This window comes from Lepidochelys kempii, chromosome 1, assembly GCF_965140265.1.
Source record: "Lepidochelys kempii isolate rLepKem1 chromosome 1, rLepKem1.hap2, whole genome shotgun sequence".
NCBI lineage: Eukaryota > Metazoa > Chordata > Testudines > Cheloniidae > Lepidochelys > Lepidochelys kempii.
This window is the reverse complement of record NC_133256.1, coordinates 62453395-62470672: the sequence shown is the minus strand read 5'-3', so window position 1 is coordinate 62470672 and position 17278 is coordinate 62453395. Positions and strand designations below refer to the sequence as shown.

The following is a 17278-nucleotide window of genomic DNA, read 5'->3' as shown; positions in this document are numbered from 1 at the left end:
CTAGACAAATTGGAGGATTGGGCCGAAAGAAATCTGATGGTGTTCAACAAGGACAAGTGCAGAGTCCTGCACTTAGGACGGAAGAATCCAATGCACCGCTACAGACTAGGGACCAAATGGCTAGGCAGCAGTTCTGCAGAGAAGGACCAAGGGGTGACAGTGGACAAGAAGCTGGATACGAGTCAGTAGTGTGCCCTTGTTGCCAAGAAGGCCAATGGCCTTTTGGGATGTATAAGTAGGGGCATTGCCAGCAGATCGAGGGATGTGATTGTTCCCCTCTATTCGACATTGGTGAGGCCTCATCTGGAGTATTGTGTCCAGTTTTGGGCTCCACACTACAAGAAGGATGTGGAGAAATTGGAAAGAGTCCAGCGAAGGGCAACAAAAATGATTAGGGGTCTGGAACACATGACTTATGAGGAGAGGCTGAGGGAACTGGGATTGTTTAGTCTACGGAAGAGAAGAATGAGGGGGGATTTGAGAGCTGTTTTTAACTACCTGAAAGGTGGATCCGAAGAGGATGGATCTAGACTATTCTCAGTGATAGCAGATGACAGGACAAGGAGTAATGGTCTCAAGTTGCAGTGAGGGAGGTTTAGGTGGGATATTAGGAAAAACTTTTTCACTAGGAGGGTGGTGAAACACTGGAATGCGTTACCTAGGGAGGTGGTGGAATCCCCTTCCTTAGAAGTTTTTAAGGTCAGGTTTCACAAAGCCCTGGCTGGGATGATTTAATTGGGATTGGTCCTGCTCTGGGCAGGGGGTTGGACTAGATGGCCTCCAGAGGTCCCTTCCAACTCTGTTGTTCTATGATTCTAGTGTATTATTGATAGTGAGTAGGCAATGTGAAATGGAAGGCAAGAGACTTTTCCCGTAACCTGTTATTTCTGTGCTTTTCAGGTTTTAAATTGGTGTGTCCTGATGCAACTTTTATGGTCACTAATTGAAATCTGTGTGTTTATTTCCTTGGGTTTTTTTTGTTTGTTTTTTTAAAAAAAACCACGGTTTTCATGTATCAGTGAGTAGGTTCCATGGATCAGGAAGGAGAGAGGGTGAGATGACAAATGACTGAAATGTTTAACTCCTGTATTTTAGTGTCATGCTATAATATATAGATTATAATAATTGTTGTGTGTTACAAGATGTCCTCTCATTGTGTAATTTGTTTTAAAAACAAAAATGTCAAAAATAAGATGTGTCACTCACAACCATAACATCCGTTTACATGGGTCAATGACAAAGATTTAAACAATGGCCCTTCAGACCCCCAGATCCGATCTCTATTACTTGAGGTATAGGAGTATTTGCAAGTCTCTATTTAGTTCACCAATAGATGAGACTTAATTTAACTGGATAGCAGTCACATACAGGAGACAGTTATGTCCCTGATTTTGGGAGAAGTGTGTTATTTAGTGGTCAGAGCTCATCTAATCCAGCTCTCAACTCTCAACTTTTCCAGACTACTGGACCCCTTTCAGGAGTCTAATTTGTCTTGCATACCCCAAGTTTCACCTCACTTAAAAACTCGGGATTTGGTTTCAGCCCCACGCAGCAGGGCTTGGACTTTCTGCCCTGGGCCCCTGAAAGCCCAACACTGGCCCTGGCGACCCCTTAAAACGAACTTGCCCACAGTTTGAGAACCGCTGATATAGTATGTAGAGCAGTACAAAACAAATAATTGTCTGTGTGAAATTTTAGTTTGTACTGATTTTACTACTGCTTTTTATGTAGCCTATTGTAAAACCAGGCAAATATCTAGATAAGTTGATGTTCCAGAACCCTTGGAAGACTTCTATTATCCCTGGTTAAGAACCACTGATCTAACCGAAGCATGCTCAATATGAAAGGAAGCATGGCTAAGAAGTTAAGATTTGGGCCTACCGCGCTGGACTAGGCCCTTCCTGACTAAGCCTGCAGTGACTCTGTGAGAGAGACTTGAGGCTGCTACGTAATGTTATGAACACAGTGTGACAGATATGACAAGATTCTCAGCAAACCTTATGGAATTAAGTTAAACCTTATTGAATTACATTTAATACCTTTGAGGTCCATTGTATTGAAAATGTGAATGTTTGTGTACTATTGGGAGATTGTATGGAACTTCTCTAGGAGGAAGAAGGATTAATGCAATCTCTGGAAGATAACATGACCTTCAAAAACTATGCTGATCAATATAGAAGACAGTTGATCTTTTGGGACAATGTGTGTGAAGTAGAATTCTTAGAAAATACTGGGTAGGAAGAGATTACAAGCCCCTACCTACAATTCAGCCTTTGAAGCTTTGCTGGGGGTGGGGGAGGGAGGAAGACCTTTTGTCTGCAGATCGCCTGTGATGGGAGGACAATTCAAAGACCCAGTCTGGATTCTCCAGGGGCCAATAGACAAAAAAGGATTTTTAGATAAATAGCCTGGTCCTAAACAGGCTCAGGGCTTTTGTTCTGATCCCACAAATGGACCAGACCTCTGGTTCACAATCCTTAGGGAAGGGTTTGAAAGACTAACAGTTGGAACAACTAACACCAATCAGAGCCCTTGTGGAGACTGGAGGGGGGGCTGATCTCTGTCAAGACTATAAGCACGCATGTATTTTACTGCTTTTAAACATTCACTCTGTAGTACTTTTACCTTAAGATTAAAATATGCTTGCTTAGAAAGAACTGTGTGGTAACTTATAACTGTAGCAATTACACTGTGTACTGTCTGAGAAGAGAAGCAAAGCAGGTCTGCTCAAGAAGACTGTCTTTGACTGCAAACAACACAATTAAAGCAGGGAACTGTTTAGCCTGGAAACACCCTGGACAGAAGGGAGAGAGATGAGAGACTTCACGCAAGAGAGGCAACGACGAGGGAGCCAGAAACTTAAGAGTGGGCATCCTTACTGAGCCACTGACGGGAAACAGCTGCAGTTGTCCTGAACTGTGACACTAAGGTCTAACAACTGTTTGAACATTGTATGCAACTTGGTCAATGCAGGGAAGTTATTGTATATTTGGATTGTAAAACTTTCCTCTATAAATGCATTGAATCTATCTTAATGGGGGGCTGTGGGAGAGAAAACAGGGAAGCAACACAAGTAGTCCTAAGCACATATTTGGAAGACAATGGGGGCAGCTGTTAACTTTAAGGAGCCTGTCTCCACCAAGTTGCAAACTTTGTTTTGCCAAAGATGGGATTACTAGATTAAAAGGCTACAAACAGTTAAAAAGTGTTATGATTCCTACAAAGTGGAATGAGTTGCCAGGGGCTGTCCAGGGAGCATCAGTGAGTTCTGAAAGGGCAACAGACAGAAAAACAGGCTCTGTGGAAGAGACTGTAGGGAGCTAGGCCTACTATGGTCCCCATGTAGAATATGGTTAAACACCTGGTAACCTAGACATGCATACACTGTTTTTTTATTGTTTCAAGTTCTGTTTTCTCAAATGCTTTTATTTGAAATAAATGATACATGGTTTTAATGAGACTATTTGGTCACTGATTACCACTGTCAGTGCCCCAGAGGGAACATAACTGCATGGTCGAAGACAAGGGTAATCAATTATTTTTTGTCAAAGTCCAAATGTCTTGGTCAAGATATAGTCAATGTCCAGGCTCCAGAGAGAAGAATGAAAAACCCAACAATAACTATAAGTAAATAAAAATATTTTGGAGTTCATTCAAAAATGTCTAAATCAGAAAGCCTAAATCAGAGCTGCTGAGGCAATCACAGTTAGTACCAAAGGACTGCCACCCAGGAACTGGCCTGAGAGTGGGAGAATCACATGATTCCCCCACAAAGCTCTGTTAACTAACTTGTAAAATGAGTTAGCAACTCATACTTAACTACCTTCTCAGGTTGGGATTCATGGCATTGGTCCCTAATAAGTGGGAGCCGGTGCATGGGAATATAAACCACACTCAAGCTATGTGTCACTGCAGCTGCGCCACTGAAAGATCTCTGGTGTAGCCACTCTATGCAGGCAGGAGAGAGCTCTCCCATTGGCATAATTAAACAACCCACACTGAGCAGCAGTAGCTATGTTGGCAGGAGAGCGTCTCCTGCTGACATAGCACTATCCACACGAGTGCTTTTCTAGGTGAAACTTATGTCAGTCAGGAGTGTGCTTTTTTCCACACCCCTGATCAACAAAAGTTTCACCGACAACAGTGCTAGTGTAGACATAGCCTAAATAGACATGAAATTTGAACTCATCTCCTGTTTCCCAGTTCAACTTTCTCCTAAGTTATGGGAGAGTTAGTCTCAAGTTTTTGAGATTTCTTGCAAAGGGTGTCCCAAATAAACCTATGAAACTGATATTGCCAACCGCAAGTGCTCAAAAATCATGAGTTACAACATTAAAAAAACATGAGATTAAAAAATAATTAAGTTAGGGTTCTTCTTTGCCTTCTTGGGTTTTGAGCCTTTAGGTTCATGTTTTCAAGCTTTTGTCGGCAATGATAAGGGCTAGAAACTTCCTTGTTTTCAAAAAAAAAAAAAAGTTCCTGTGTTCAAGTCTCTGAGCTGGGACATCACAAGAACACACCAAATATTGTGAGACTCATGATAAAAATCACAACAGTTGGCAAAACTGCAATGCATGGAAAAATTTCAAAACAGGGATCACGTTGAAACTCTTATAATCCTGTCAATATCAACCCAATTTTCACCAAATCACCATAAAAGATTCAAATAGTACTCAAAGTTTATTTTCTGTTTCACTTTTTGCCATGTCAAATGAGATTTTTACAAAACAGAGGTTTAAAGCTCCTGTTACACTGAAAATTTCTGACAACCTTAATTTTTATAATGTGCTAGATCCTTACCCAATGGATAGCACAGTATCATCCATTTCATTGTATATAGAATTAGGCCATATGGGCTGAATCCTACAAACTTTTACTCACTGGGATAGCCCCTACACACCCGGGAGTTGACAGGGCTGCTAACATGAGTGAAGCCCCAAATCTTGCAAATACTTAACAGTGAGACTACTTACACGCTTTCAATGGAAGTGTACATATGTACATCTGCAGGATCAGAGCTGAACTTCTGCCAGCATGGCTATATTGGTCAAGGGTATTAGGAGGTGGGATCCCTATCTGGTACCCCCAGCGCAGTTATAACAGCAAAACTGCTTTTACAGATGCAGTTTGTTTTGTTCATAGCTGGTGCTTTTATTGTATTGGAACAAAGCATCTTTGCCAGTTTAGCTATGTCCACACTAGGGGAACTTTGCCAGTACAGCACACTGGCATTCCCATACTGGTAAAGCATTCCCAGTTTAGAGATAGTCTGTTTCATTGTAAAGATCTATCTTGTTTATCATCACCTAATTTGACTTCTCCAGTGCTCTCTAAATGAGGGGGGAAATGGGAAAGCAACTGGTAACTTCACTGTCTACTGAAATACCACTTATTTAAAAATCCACATGTTAAAAACTAGTACTGTATTAAAAGTGTGAACCAAGAAGTCCAAAGGTAAAGCCGTTAACTGGAGAAATGGTGCAAGATATCAGAGGCATCAGCTCAGGGCATACATATCACTTACTATTTATACTACAACACAATAGGCACAAAAGAATGATTTAAGGATGGAGTGTCCTTCCTTAACTTTAATTTTTTTTTTTGCTCAACTATGGTATAGAAATAGATTTGTGTTACAGTAAAAAAATGATAGGTTTCAGAGTAGCAGCCATGTTACTCTGTATCCGCAAAAAGAAAAGGAGTACTTGTGGCACCGTAGAGACTAAGTACTCCTCTTTTTTTTTTTTTTAGTAAAAAAATGAAGAAAGTATGGAACTATAAACATGATTTCATAAATATCTATGACTCAAGTGCAGCTCCCAAGCCATATGAAACGTTCACCTTTAATATGGAAGCATTCTCAAGGAGACTACAAGTCTTTGTGCCCAATGCTTTAATTTGATCTGAGCAGACAGCCAGCTGGAAGTCTGTTCCAGTTTATGCAGTTTAGGTGCAGCCCCAAGGCTGCTGATAAGAAAGCAATACAGTCCCTGCTCAACTACAGTCTGGTTTACCTACCTGATACAAAATAAAAAGACCTCAAGAAAGATATTTTTTTTTTTAAATGGCTGCCTAAAGTTAGGCTCCTGTGTTCATATTTAGGATTCTAAATAAGCAGCCAGATTTTCAGAAGTGCTGAGCACCCAACATCTCCCTCTGACATCTATAGGACCTTTTGAGTACTCAGCACTTTTGAAAAATCAGTTCACTTTTGATGCATAACTTTTAAAAATATATATATATATCTTGGCCCAAATGTGGAAAAAACTTATGCCAAAGACCATTAGACAGACTTATGAAGCAGCTCTGCCAGCTTTTGTGGTACTTAGTCTATGCTGGCTCTATGGCACAATTGTTTTAGGCACGCACTTCACTGCAGGATTAATAGGTTTCTGAGACACACAATATGGTGAGTCTACCCTAACAGTATAATTTATTAACAGTTTATGAGCTTGGAAGGTATGGGTTTCTAGAACTCACAACTTTGGGAAGCAATTTTCTGCAGCTCCTCTATAAATCAGTTCTCAGCAATTGTTAAGGCATCTTGAGACAGATCAGGAACATGTAAACCACTGCTTTTATTTATTTCAGAGGGTCCACTTTAATGTTCTCCTCACTAGTAAATTAAATACTGTGAACTAAATAAAAGTGGGGTGGGGGGAGAGAAAACCTTTTGTAGTGGTAAACACCCATTTCTTCATGCTTTGTGTGTATAAAAAGATCTTCTATACTTTCCACAGTATGCATCCGATGAAGTGAGCTGTAGCTCACGAAAGCTTATGCTCAAATAAATTGGTTAGTCTCTAAGGTGCCACAAGTACTCCTTTTCTTTTTGCGAATACAGACTAACATGGCTGTTACTCTGAAACCTGTGAACTAAATAGTGCAAACTAAAAACTCTTATAATTAAATAAAAACAGTTCTGAATTGACTTATTCTACATGTTAAAAATTCTCTAAACCAAATTAAATTGTTATTAAACTGCATTAATGTTTCAATGTAAATAAAAATAAATGTTTGTATAGTATTGAAATTTGTCCATTGGGTGGCAGTCGTGTTTCAAAAAAAGAAAAGGAGTACTTGTGGCACCTTAGAGACTAACAAATTTATTTGAGCATAAGTTATGTTTGCAGATACAGGCTAACACGGCTGCTATTCTGAAACCAGTCATGTTTCACTGAGCCAAAACACATACATACACACAAATTAAGCATCAAAAATATTATGCCTATTACATGTCTGGAAACAAAAAACAGCAGTTAAAAGGAACAATAAAACCATCCCACTGGTCTTCGGTACATATATCACTTAGCTTGCTCCCCGTTTTAATATCTTCACTTTGGCTTCTGGTTTGTGCTACTATGGATTTTAACACGCTGCGCTGTTTGCACTTAACACTCTGCAGGAGGTCTATAGCTCTGTAAGACTTTGCATCATTTCACTGAACATGCAAAGATTTAGCCAAGTTTCTTAATACTAATTCATAGCAATACTGTAACAGCTTCTTCAGAGAGGTTATGGTGGAATTCAATTTGGGATTTCTAAAGCTGAATGCATAATAGTTATGAAGATCAATTATTTTACATACAAAGGAGAAACTTTTAGACATTAGTCTTTTGACTATTTCACTTTAAGGAAAATATTAAAAGAAATGTTGGTCTAATAGTCAACAATATTCCTTTGTAAATATAAGTTTTAAGTTTAGAGGAATACAAAGGAAGTATGCTTTTTCCACCACATTCTCATTAAGTCATCTTAGCAGATTCATTTAATGGTTTATTTTAACAACTATTTCCAAAGGAGAGTATGTAGACCAAGTTTCAAGCCAGTGAACATCTGATAACTAAGTTGTAAAGTACACAAAAATGGGGGCTTATAATGGAAACGCTGACAGATGTATAACTACTGCAGTTAGCTATGACATTCGGACCACACAGCCTCCTTCAGAAAAAAAGCAAAATTACTTTCTTTTTGTAGTACGTTCTTTAGGAAGCCTAAGAGTAAAAAAGTTTGTTGCTATCTTTGTTTTCTATTTTTGTTGTGAATGTAAGATAACGTTTTTGTTCCATTTACAATTCACTTTTTTTTGGGTAACAAACAATAATGGCCTCTGTATTCAATGAAAGTCTGAAATGAGTCATCAGACTTCTTCCTCCTCCCCTGGATGACTATAGCAAAAGCTGTCAGTTGTGATTACCCCCCTTATGCAAACACTTGGATTGTGTAGAAAGAAAGAAAACCAATAAACTCCGGGGACCAGGTTCCAATAGTATGGGGGCCACAAGGAGGGGAGTGTTAAGACCTTTAAACTTACTCTGAGCTACTTCTCCAATATACAAATAATGATGATTGTCTGCTCCATGTTTAAGATGATTTCCAGCCAACTTAGTGCCTAAGAGTCATAGCTAAGTGATAAACATCATCACCTCCAGATGCAGAAACAGCCAATCTGGGGCTGACATGTAGCTGCATTTAGAAAGAGGCAGCAACAAGCTGCTGCTGCAGTGAGTACGTACACACACACTAGCGATCACATGGCGCATGCACACCTTGTATTTCTCTGAGCCCAGCCCGGAGCCCTTCATTACAGGACAAGACCAAATAGTGTTGAGTGCACAGGTGCGAGTGTATGTAACTCTGCAGAGCTGCACACACCACACAGGCAGAGCAGCTACCTGAAACTCCCCCAGTCCCTCTAACACCAATGCCAGTTCAGAAAGCCTGCCTGAACCAGGACAGCTGCCATGGGGGGTTAGAGAAAGGGATCCTGGTAAGGGGCAACATAGGGGGAGAGGATTGGCGGGGAGAGTCCCGGGCGGGGGGCACAGAGGATCGAGTGAGGGGGAAGGGAGAGTCGGGGGGGGGGGTGGCAGAGAGAATCCGTGAGAGGTAAGGGAGAGCCTGGGGGGGGGGCACAGATCAGGTGATGGGGGGAGGAGAGTGCCCCGGGGGAGGGCACAGAGGATTGGGGGAGGGGACAGTCACGGGGGAAGGGGCACAGAGGATCGGGTGGGGGTGGCAGAGCCCCGGGGTGGGGGGGGTCACAGAGGGTCTGGTGAGGGGGGGGCAGAACGACCCAGGGGGTCGAGTGAGCGGTTCTGGTGAGCAGGCGCATGGGGGAGCCGAGGGGGTTGGGTCTGGTGATGGGGGGGGGGGAGCTCAGGTTCTGATGAAGGGAAGTGTGGAGTGGGGGGTCTGGTGAAGAGCGAGAGAGCCGGAGGACAGGATCTGGGGAGGTGAAGCCCAGGGGAGGAGCAGCGGTGCGGGGCAGTACGGGGAGCGAGGTCTGCCGAGTGGGAGCGTGGGGGGAGCCGGTGAGAGGGGAAGAACGGGGAAAGGGGGGGTTCCTGGTGCGGGATGTGGGGGAGCACACACAGAGCGGGGTCTGGTGACAGGGAGCGAGGGGATCAGGTGAAAGGCAGCACAGGGGAGCTGCGGGGTCAGGGGCAGCCCGGTGCGGAGGGGGCCGGAGAGAAGGCACCGGGGCGGGGGGGGGGCGACAAGCAGTATCAGTTACCGAATGCACGAGGCTCAAACTCCACGGAAAGTTGGCGCAGCCGCGTGGGTCGCTGCGCCGCGCCCCGGCCGGGCTGCGGGCGCCTCGCGTACAGCCGGGACGAGCCGGAGCCAGGCGCTCCCGTCCGTGTCCCCGGTGTCATTCGCCCCACCCCACCCCCGCGCCGCGGGCCGAGTCCCGGGGGGGGGATTCCCCGCCCCGCAGCGGGACTCCCCGCGTCACGGGGCGAGCGCAGCTCCCGGCCCCCGCCCGGCCAGCCCCTGGGGGGCAGCGCCCCCCGCCCTGTAGTTCCGACGAGGCGGGCCCCGCGCCTCCCCCCCCCCCCAGGTGCGCAGGGAGTGTTGGCACGAGGGGAAGGGGCGTCAGGAGCAACCTGTAGCGCGTGCGAGTCACTCACCGAGTCGCCGTGGCTCCCTTGCTCAGCGCCTCCCCGCAGAGCGCTGATGACTGACTCTTGGGAGGGGGGGGCGGGCGGGGAGCGCGGCTTGAGCCTTCTCGGCGCCCGTAGCTCCAGGCCGTGTGACGGGCCAGACTGTGCCTCTGCTGAGTGCAGCAGCTCGGGCCGTTCGAAGGGGCCCGGCGCGCGGGGCTGGGAGCAGGGCGGCGGCAGCCGGAGCAGGGCGGCGGCGATGTGAGTGGCCATCCCAACCCCCCCCCTGCCCGTGTGTGTGTGTGTGTGTGTGTGTGCGTGCGCGCGCGGGGGAGAGCAGGGAGCCTCTCCCCCCCCCGCCGTGTGCGTGGAACGGATCCTCCTCCCCGTGCCGCAGCCAGCAACCCCGTAATGCAGGGTAGGGGGCTGCCGGCCCCAGCGTACGCGCTGCTGGGGGTTTCCCGGCGGTGCACGTGCCCCCCTGGGGAGCAGCTCGCTCCCAGCAGGGATCTCCACGGTGCAGCCCCCTCCTTACCCCGGGGTAGCAGAGCACCCTGGCTGCCTAAAACCGTCAGTGTTTCAAAATAAATCCCTCACCTGTGCCACTAATAACACCCACGGTGATGACCGACGAGGATTTGACAAACTTGATGCACGTCTCCCCTACTTGGTGCTGTTTGTTTTGTGTCTGTGACTCTGGTCTTAGTCTGTGGGAAGCAACCTGGGCAGCTTCACTTTCTGTTTCTCTTGAACTTCACTTTTTTGTGCTGCAAAGTGCTGCAATCTTTGGGTGGTAAACGCTGCAGAGGAGCGTTTACATTTCATTCCCTAAAACAGGACTCCTTGAGTGCCTGTGGCTCTAGATAGAGTTGGTGTTGAAGAAATCAATATAGATACATAATTTTAATACTCTTTTAAATGATTGGAAACAGTAATATTTAATTTTAGCTGTTACATTTTGTCTTACAGTATTTAAGTTTTGGCCTTAATCGACTTCACAATAATGAGTTAAATAGTCATCGTACATCAGGTGAATAAGATTTGTTCTAGTGTCCCTTTAATCTCCTTCCTTTATGTTTCTGCAATTTGCATTATTTGCTAAATATACTTAAATGCAGTGCTATTTATTTCAGTCGGCAGTAGCAATGCTTTTGTATGGTTTCCACAACCTGTTAGGATTTCACAAATTAATTGTTCACGCAACCTGAAACAGACCAGTACTTGGTTTAGAGTTTTTTTCCTTCCCTGTTACTGTATGATAAGGTTGCCACAGTTCAGAGCAACTAAACCTGTATTCCTGCTCCATGGTCCAGCAAGCGAAGCCATGCTTGGCTTCCAGCTCCTCAGTCATCACTTCACTCGCGCAGAAACTTGCATCTCTCTCCCTTGAAATTGGAGTTTTTGCAGGCTGCATGGTTCCCTGCTAACACTGTGTTATTCCCAGCAAACCTGAATGGCTAAACAGGTCAGAATCTGTGCTTTGCTCAGAGGCTATTAAAAGTGTAATTGCCTAGTTATAAATTACCACACATCTCATTCTAAACAAGCTCATTTATTCTTAAAGTGATAGCATTACAGAGAAAACATATTAAAAACAATAAAATAACCTACATGCATGCTAATAAGCTTACCAAAATCACTCTACCCCAGATACACAAGTGCTCAGGCAGGAAGGAGTCAATCCTTCGCACGCACAGACTGGGTAAATCAGCCTATGTCTTTATACAGGTTGGGCCTTTCACCTACAGTCTTGATGAACGGGTAATCAGCATACAGTGTTTTTTTCCTCAGGGTATAGCTTCAAAAGGTAAGGTTCACACACAGTTCAGCCAATCCAATCCGATAGTTCAGTCCTTTGATCACAGAGACCCGCAATAATTCATAATCTTTGCATTTAATGTAATGGACTCCAAAGGTACTTAAATTTAATTCAATTGCGTATCGCAGGAAATGAGTATTAGATGGTGTAGGTTGTAACCTGGGCCCTGTCTTCATTAGTATCAACCATGCTAGCTACAACTGTGATTAATGGCATGTCTATACCTATGGCTAAATTGACACTGCTGCAATCGATGCAGCGGTGTCGATTTAGCTGGTCTAGTGAAGACCTGCTAAGTTGATGGCAGAGTACTCTCCATTGACTTGTGTACTCCAGCTCCCTGAGAAGCATCTCCCATCGACACAGCACCGTTTAGACACCTCTGTAAGTGGACCTAAGTTGTGTTGACTTCCATTACATAACGTAACTGAAGTAGCATAACGTAGGTCAACTTACAGCTTTAGTGCAGACAAGCCCTAACTAATTATTGCTACCATTGTTATTGCACAGTTCCCCAACCATTGTGCACTGGTTTATTTTTTGTTTGAGAAGCAGGCCAGATCCTGTTACTCAGTGGAATCCCTGTACTCCCACAGAGATCTAGTGACTTCAGTGGAGCTCCACGTGTGTGTACAAGGATACGACCGCACTGATTCAGTTGTGAATTTCATCTTATGTACTGCTGTAGATGTTTATATTGCTTTACAAAATAGAAAAACTGATTTTTTTTAATAATTTACAATCCAAGGCCCTAATCCACACAGATAGACCCTGCACCAGTCCAGACCCATTGTATGGGCACATGCATCAGCCTATGGAAATTTTCTTGCAGGGTAGGAGCCTGTGTTATTTTATTTCTTTGGAATTATATAGTAATAAAAAAGGGGGCGGGGGGAATGTTGAATGGAAACAAATTACAGCTAAGAAATAAAATTAAATAGTATCTTATCCCAATCAGCCTGCAGCAAAACACAAAACTCCCCTTTCCTATGCAGTTATAACCATAATCAAATCCCACCCTCTGCCACAGCCCACAGAAATTGATGCATCTTGCAGCATGCCTGAAGGCCAACAGATCCAGGGTCATTTTGGACAGGGGTGGGAACTGGGAGCTTGTTCCTAAGCTGTTGTATATGGAAAAGGCTCGACCATCAGCCCCCCTCTCTTTTAAATCAAGGGATATCCAGTTGTAGGACTGTCTGCAGGTTTTTAGTAAGTGATACAGTGTTCATGTCTTTTCCCAGGGAAAAGGCTGGGTAATCTTTAGTCAAATAGCACTGTGAATTTAGAATTATTTCTGTTAAAGAAATGAGGCAAGTTGGGATAGATATCACATAAAGCTCCATTGGTGCCTCCTAGTTTTAGCATCCTGAGCAGGTAAGCCTGTGTTCTCACCTCAGCTGTAAATTCAGGATACATACATCTATTTGCATTGAAATGAGAGAAGGATTTCAAGGTGAGACTAGTACACAATAGGTGAAATCCTGACCCCCTGCAAGTCAGTGTCAATGTTTCCATTGACTCAGTGATTTTTCACCCCATGTCCTTGCTTGCAGGTCCCAAGACTATGCTTCTTCTGCCATTTTGAGGAGCAGTTATTGAGTGAAGATGCTGTGAAAGCCTTCCCTGGGGGTGGGCAGTTGTGGCCATTGACCTGAACCTCTGTTCACAGTACCAGGAGAACTTGTTCCCTGCTGGCTTCTAGAGGTCTGGTCAGCCCTAATTTTAAAGCCCAATCCAATCCTGACTAGACCACAGCCAGTCCAAATCTGGGCTCATCAAGTTGTTTTTATACCTGACCCAACCCGAACCTTGTAGTTGGGTGGTCCCGTCGGGTCTTGGCTGGATTGCAAGCCTCTACTTCACTCTCTGCCCTCACTCCAGCCCACGGCTCCCCACAGCAATTGTGCCAAACTCTAGGTCTGGGAGCCCTGCACCCCCTGTCCTGTCTGTAGTCCTACACTCTGCTGTACCCTGCAGGAGGCTCCATCAATGCCACTGCTGGGCACAGACATTTCAGACTCCACCAGGGCTCCTTCTTGCAGGACTGGGATGGCCTGTCCTAGATGTGCCCCTCCAGGGAGATTGGCCACCAGGCAGCGGCTCTAGGAAGCCCAGCACCTCTCCCCACAGGGCTTTCTGTGGGCAGGCAGTGGGGAGGTATCAAGCCCACATGCCCAGCCAGCTGGGTCTGCATCATGCTGTGCCTGCCATGCTGCAGTATGTGTGTGTGGGTGTTCCACTCTTACCCCCTGCAGGGCAGGGCAGTGGGGGTTACCTGCCTGCTCCAAGCTTTCTCTGTATCCTGGCGCTGCTGCACTTCCTTTTCAGGAAGACAAAGGCCCATTCTCAGCACAGCCAGCCCGCTGTCCCACTGCTGACTCCTCCAGCCCGCTGCCACCACCTCCACTGGGCTCTGAGGACAGAGAGCCAGATCCTTTCCTTGCTCCCTCCATCCTAGTACAAACCTAGCCCCCTGGTGGTCCAAATTCACCCTGACCTGAGCTCAAGAGTGTCAAGTTCTTTTTATACCCAATCCAACCTGAAGCAGACACTTGCAAGCCTCTACTGGCTTCCTCTCCCAATCCTGCAAAAACTTAGGGCTTGTCTATGCAGAGAAATTGACCAGAATAGCTATATATATATATATATATATATATATATATATAGGAATATCTATATAGGTCAGGGGTAGGCAACCTATGGCACGCGTGCCAAAGGCAGCCCACAAGCTGATTTTCAGTGGCACTCACACTGCCCGGATCCTGGCCACTGGTCCAGGGGGCTCTGCATTTTAATTTAATTTTAAATGAAGCTTCTTAAACATTTAAAAAACTTTATTTACTTTACATACAACAATAGTTTAGTTATATATTATAGACTTATAGAAAGAGACCTTCTAAAAACATTAAAATGTATTACTGGCACGCAAAACCTTAAATTAGAGTGAATAAATGAAGACTCAGCACGCCACTTCTGAAAGGTTGCTGGCCCCTGATATAGCTAATAGTTTATTCTGCAATAGCTCCCCATGTGGACACTCTATTCCAGAAGAAAAGTGATTTTAATTGCAGAGTAATTACTTCACTTCAGAAGCACACTGATTATTATGCAATTAAAATAACTTTTTTTCTAAATAGAGTGTCCACATGGGGAGCTATTCCAGAATAACTATTCAGTTCAATAGAAGTACTCACATGCTTAAAGATAAACACGTGCATAAATCTTTGAAGAATTGGAGCCTTAGATTGTACAGGCATTTGGGGCAAGAAACTTGTCTTTAAACAGGATTGCAAAGCAGTAATTTGACACTGTATAATCCCCCCCAAAATAATAAAAGAACATTAAGATTACAAAGTCAAGTGCTCAAAAGTTAGGAAATGCTGAAATAATGATTGCTTGTGCAACTTTAACTCACCATTTTATGTGTGCATTATGATACAGCTTTTAATTACATGATCACAAACTATCTTATCTACCGTCCAACCACAGCAGACTCTGAAAGCAGTGCCTCTTACCTCTCTTGGCTCTATCCAGTCACTTACACGGAGTTCCATCTTGGCTGGGGTCACTCGGGCTTCTAGTTCAGCCCCTTCGGAGGTGACGTGACAGGAAAGTAAGGAACACAGGTTTAGCAAAGGAATTTCTTAACCACAGTCACTTTAATCTTAAAAGACACAGAGAGTTATAGATCTCTGCTAAATAACAAAAGTTCTGAGACAAACCCTCCGCTGGTTTGGTCTTACTCTTACCCCTTCTATGAGTCTGAGGTTACTCAGTGTTTCAGGCTGGCCAGAGACCCCCCTCCTGTCTTTTCTATCCTGCACATCCCGCTTCCTGGGGTTGACCCCACCTCTGAGAAATGCCACCCCCCCAAATACAGTCTCTCATGTCATGTGCCCAGCTGGAGAAAGTGCAAATCTACAAGCCATGTACAAAAAACATTGTTCATTGGGGCTGGGCAATTGAGAGACAGTTCATGGCCCTAGGTAGCTCTATGTTGGCTTCTCAGTTATAGTTCTTCAACAAGGCATCAAACACCTTTCCTGTGCAGAGTGGCTGTCAGGAATTCATAATAATAGACTTGCCTTGGGCAAGATCAAGCCTGTTTAGCACATAGCAAAGAATGACGCTTATAATACAAAATGGAAGTTACGTGACAAAATGGAGTATACAGTTTGGTGCAGACATATCCCACTCTGTTGAATTGTTTAAAGCAGTGTTTTTCAAATGCGGCCACCATGACTGCATGCGGCCAAAAGGGGCTTTTCTTGTGGCCAAAGACTCCTGGGTGGTGGTGAGGGGAGGGGCAAAGCAGCGACCACTTCCCTGGGGCTGCCAGCAGTGGTTGGGTCCTGGCCACCTCTGGAGACAGAAAAGCTGGAGGAGCGGACAGCCAGTGTGTGTTCCCCACCTTCCCAGGGGTGGTGGGGTTGGGCTTCAGCCCTGGGGTGGTGGGTGAAAGGTTCCACCCATGGGGCTTTGGGCTCCATCCCTGAGCCCCATCCCCTGTACAAAGGGCTTTGGGTTCCATTCCCGGGCTGTGTGGTGATGGGTTCTGTCCCCGAGCTCACCCTCCCCAATCATCCCTGGCCCATGCTGCCTCCCCCAGTGCCCCATCACCTTGCTGCCTCTGTAACCACTTCCCCATCCAGGGCTTAATTTGTCCCTGGGCTTGCTGGGACTGAGTGAGTCTGCTGTGAAAAGTGATATTTATATGTTTGTTAATATCACATTCCACAGCAGACTTACTAGCAAGCAAGTTTTAAAAAAAGAAAAGCAACCCCCCACCCAAAAAAGCAAAAGAAACAATAAGAAAAAAGACAAGAATGTGAGAATGTGCAAAGCACCTTATTTGTGTTTCTGTTCTGTTTAGATCTAGTAAGGAGATAACTGCACGTTATTTTTATTCTTGAGTGTGCAAAAAACCCTACATAAATAAATTACAATGATTTGGACATGAATATGTGCATATTTATTTGATTTTCCTAAAGTTAATTAAGTATTTTAGGGGAAATGGTCAGAGCGGCCACCAGCAAGAGTTGGTGGCCACACTCTGAGGCCACCAACACTTTTTTTGGTGAGAACCCAAGGATTTGGGGCCTGGAAAACTCAGTATGCTATCAGCAGTTTAGCAATGCGTACTTTCATTTGGCAGTGAGAAAGCTAAGTCTTCACATGTTTGTCATGCTAGTCCATCTGTTATATCAAAGAACTGTGGGAGCTTATCCCAGAACAGATCTGCCTGATTTACATCTTTCTCTTACCATATTGACCATTTCTGTTTCAAGTATTATTTTAACATATATCCAATTATCTTTGATATATGATAATTTTTTAATGTGGCATGTTTTAAAAAGAGAATAAACTTGCCTTCATGTAAACAACTTAACACTTGGCAAATGTGCACAGTGCTTAACAAATTTATACCCCAATCCCACAAACAGCTAAGCATGTGCTTAACTTTATCCACCATGGGCTTGTACCGAGCATAGCTCAGGTACAGTGGAGAGGCGTGGTTCTCAGGGAGCTGCTCATAGTTCCCTGGTTCTGGTGCCTGGCTCAAGTGCAA

At 44.7% G+C, this 17278-nt stretch overlaps 2 protein-coding genes across 9 annotated transcripts in view; one reads left to right on the top strand and one right to left on the bottom strand.

The window, feature by feature from the left end:
* ELF1 (E74 like ETS transcription factor 1) overlaps positions 1–10569 on the bottom strand; it is a 148710-nt gene extending 138141 nt beyond the window's left edge. For 2 of the 5 annotated variants that reach the window (XM_073345892.1, XM_073345873.1), the window contains exon 1: positions 9518–9685. The gene's annotated coding sequence lies outside the window, so the exon portion shown is untranslated. Of the gene's footprint in view, positions 1–9517; positions 9686–9914; positions 10180–10484 lie in introns of those variants that run through there. The other 3 variants (XM_073345903.1, XM_073345853.1, XM_073345923.1) reach the window with 3 other exon arrangements.
* WBP4 (WW domain binding protein 4) overlaps positions 9946–17278 on the top strand; it is a 45497-nt gene continuing 38164 nt past the window's right edge. For all 4 annotated transcript variants that reach the window (XM_073345990.1, XM_073346010.1, XM_073346001.1 and 1 more), the window contains exon 1: positions 9946–10148. In XM_073345990.1, coding sequence (XP_073202091.1) covers positions 9961–10148 — 188 coding nt within the window. In that variant the 5' untranslated portion in view covers positions 9946–9960. The remainder of the gene's footprint in view (positions 10149–17278) is intronic.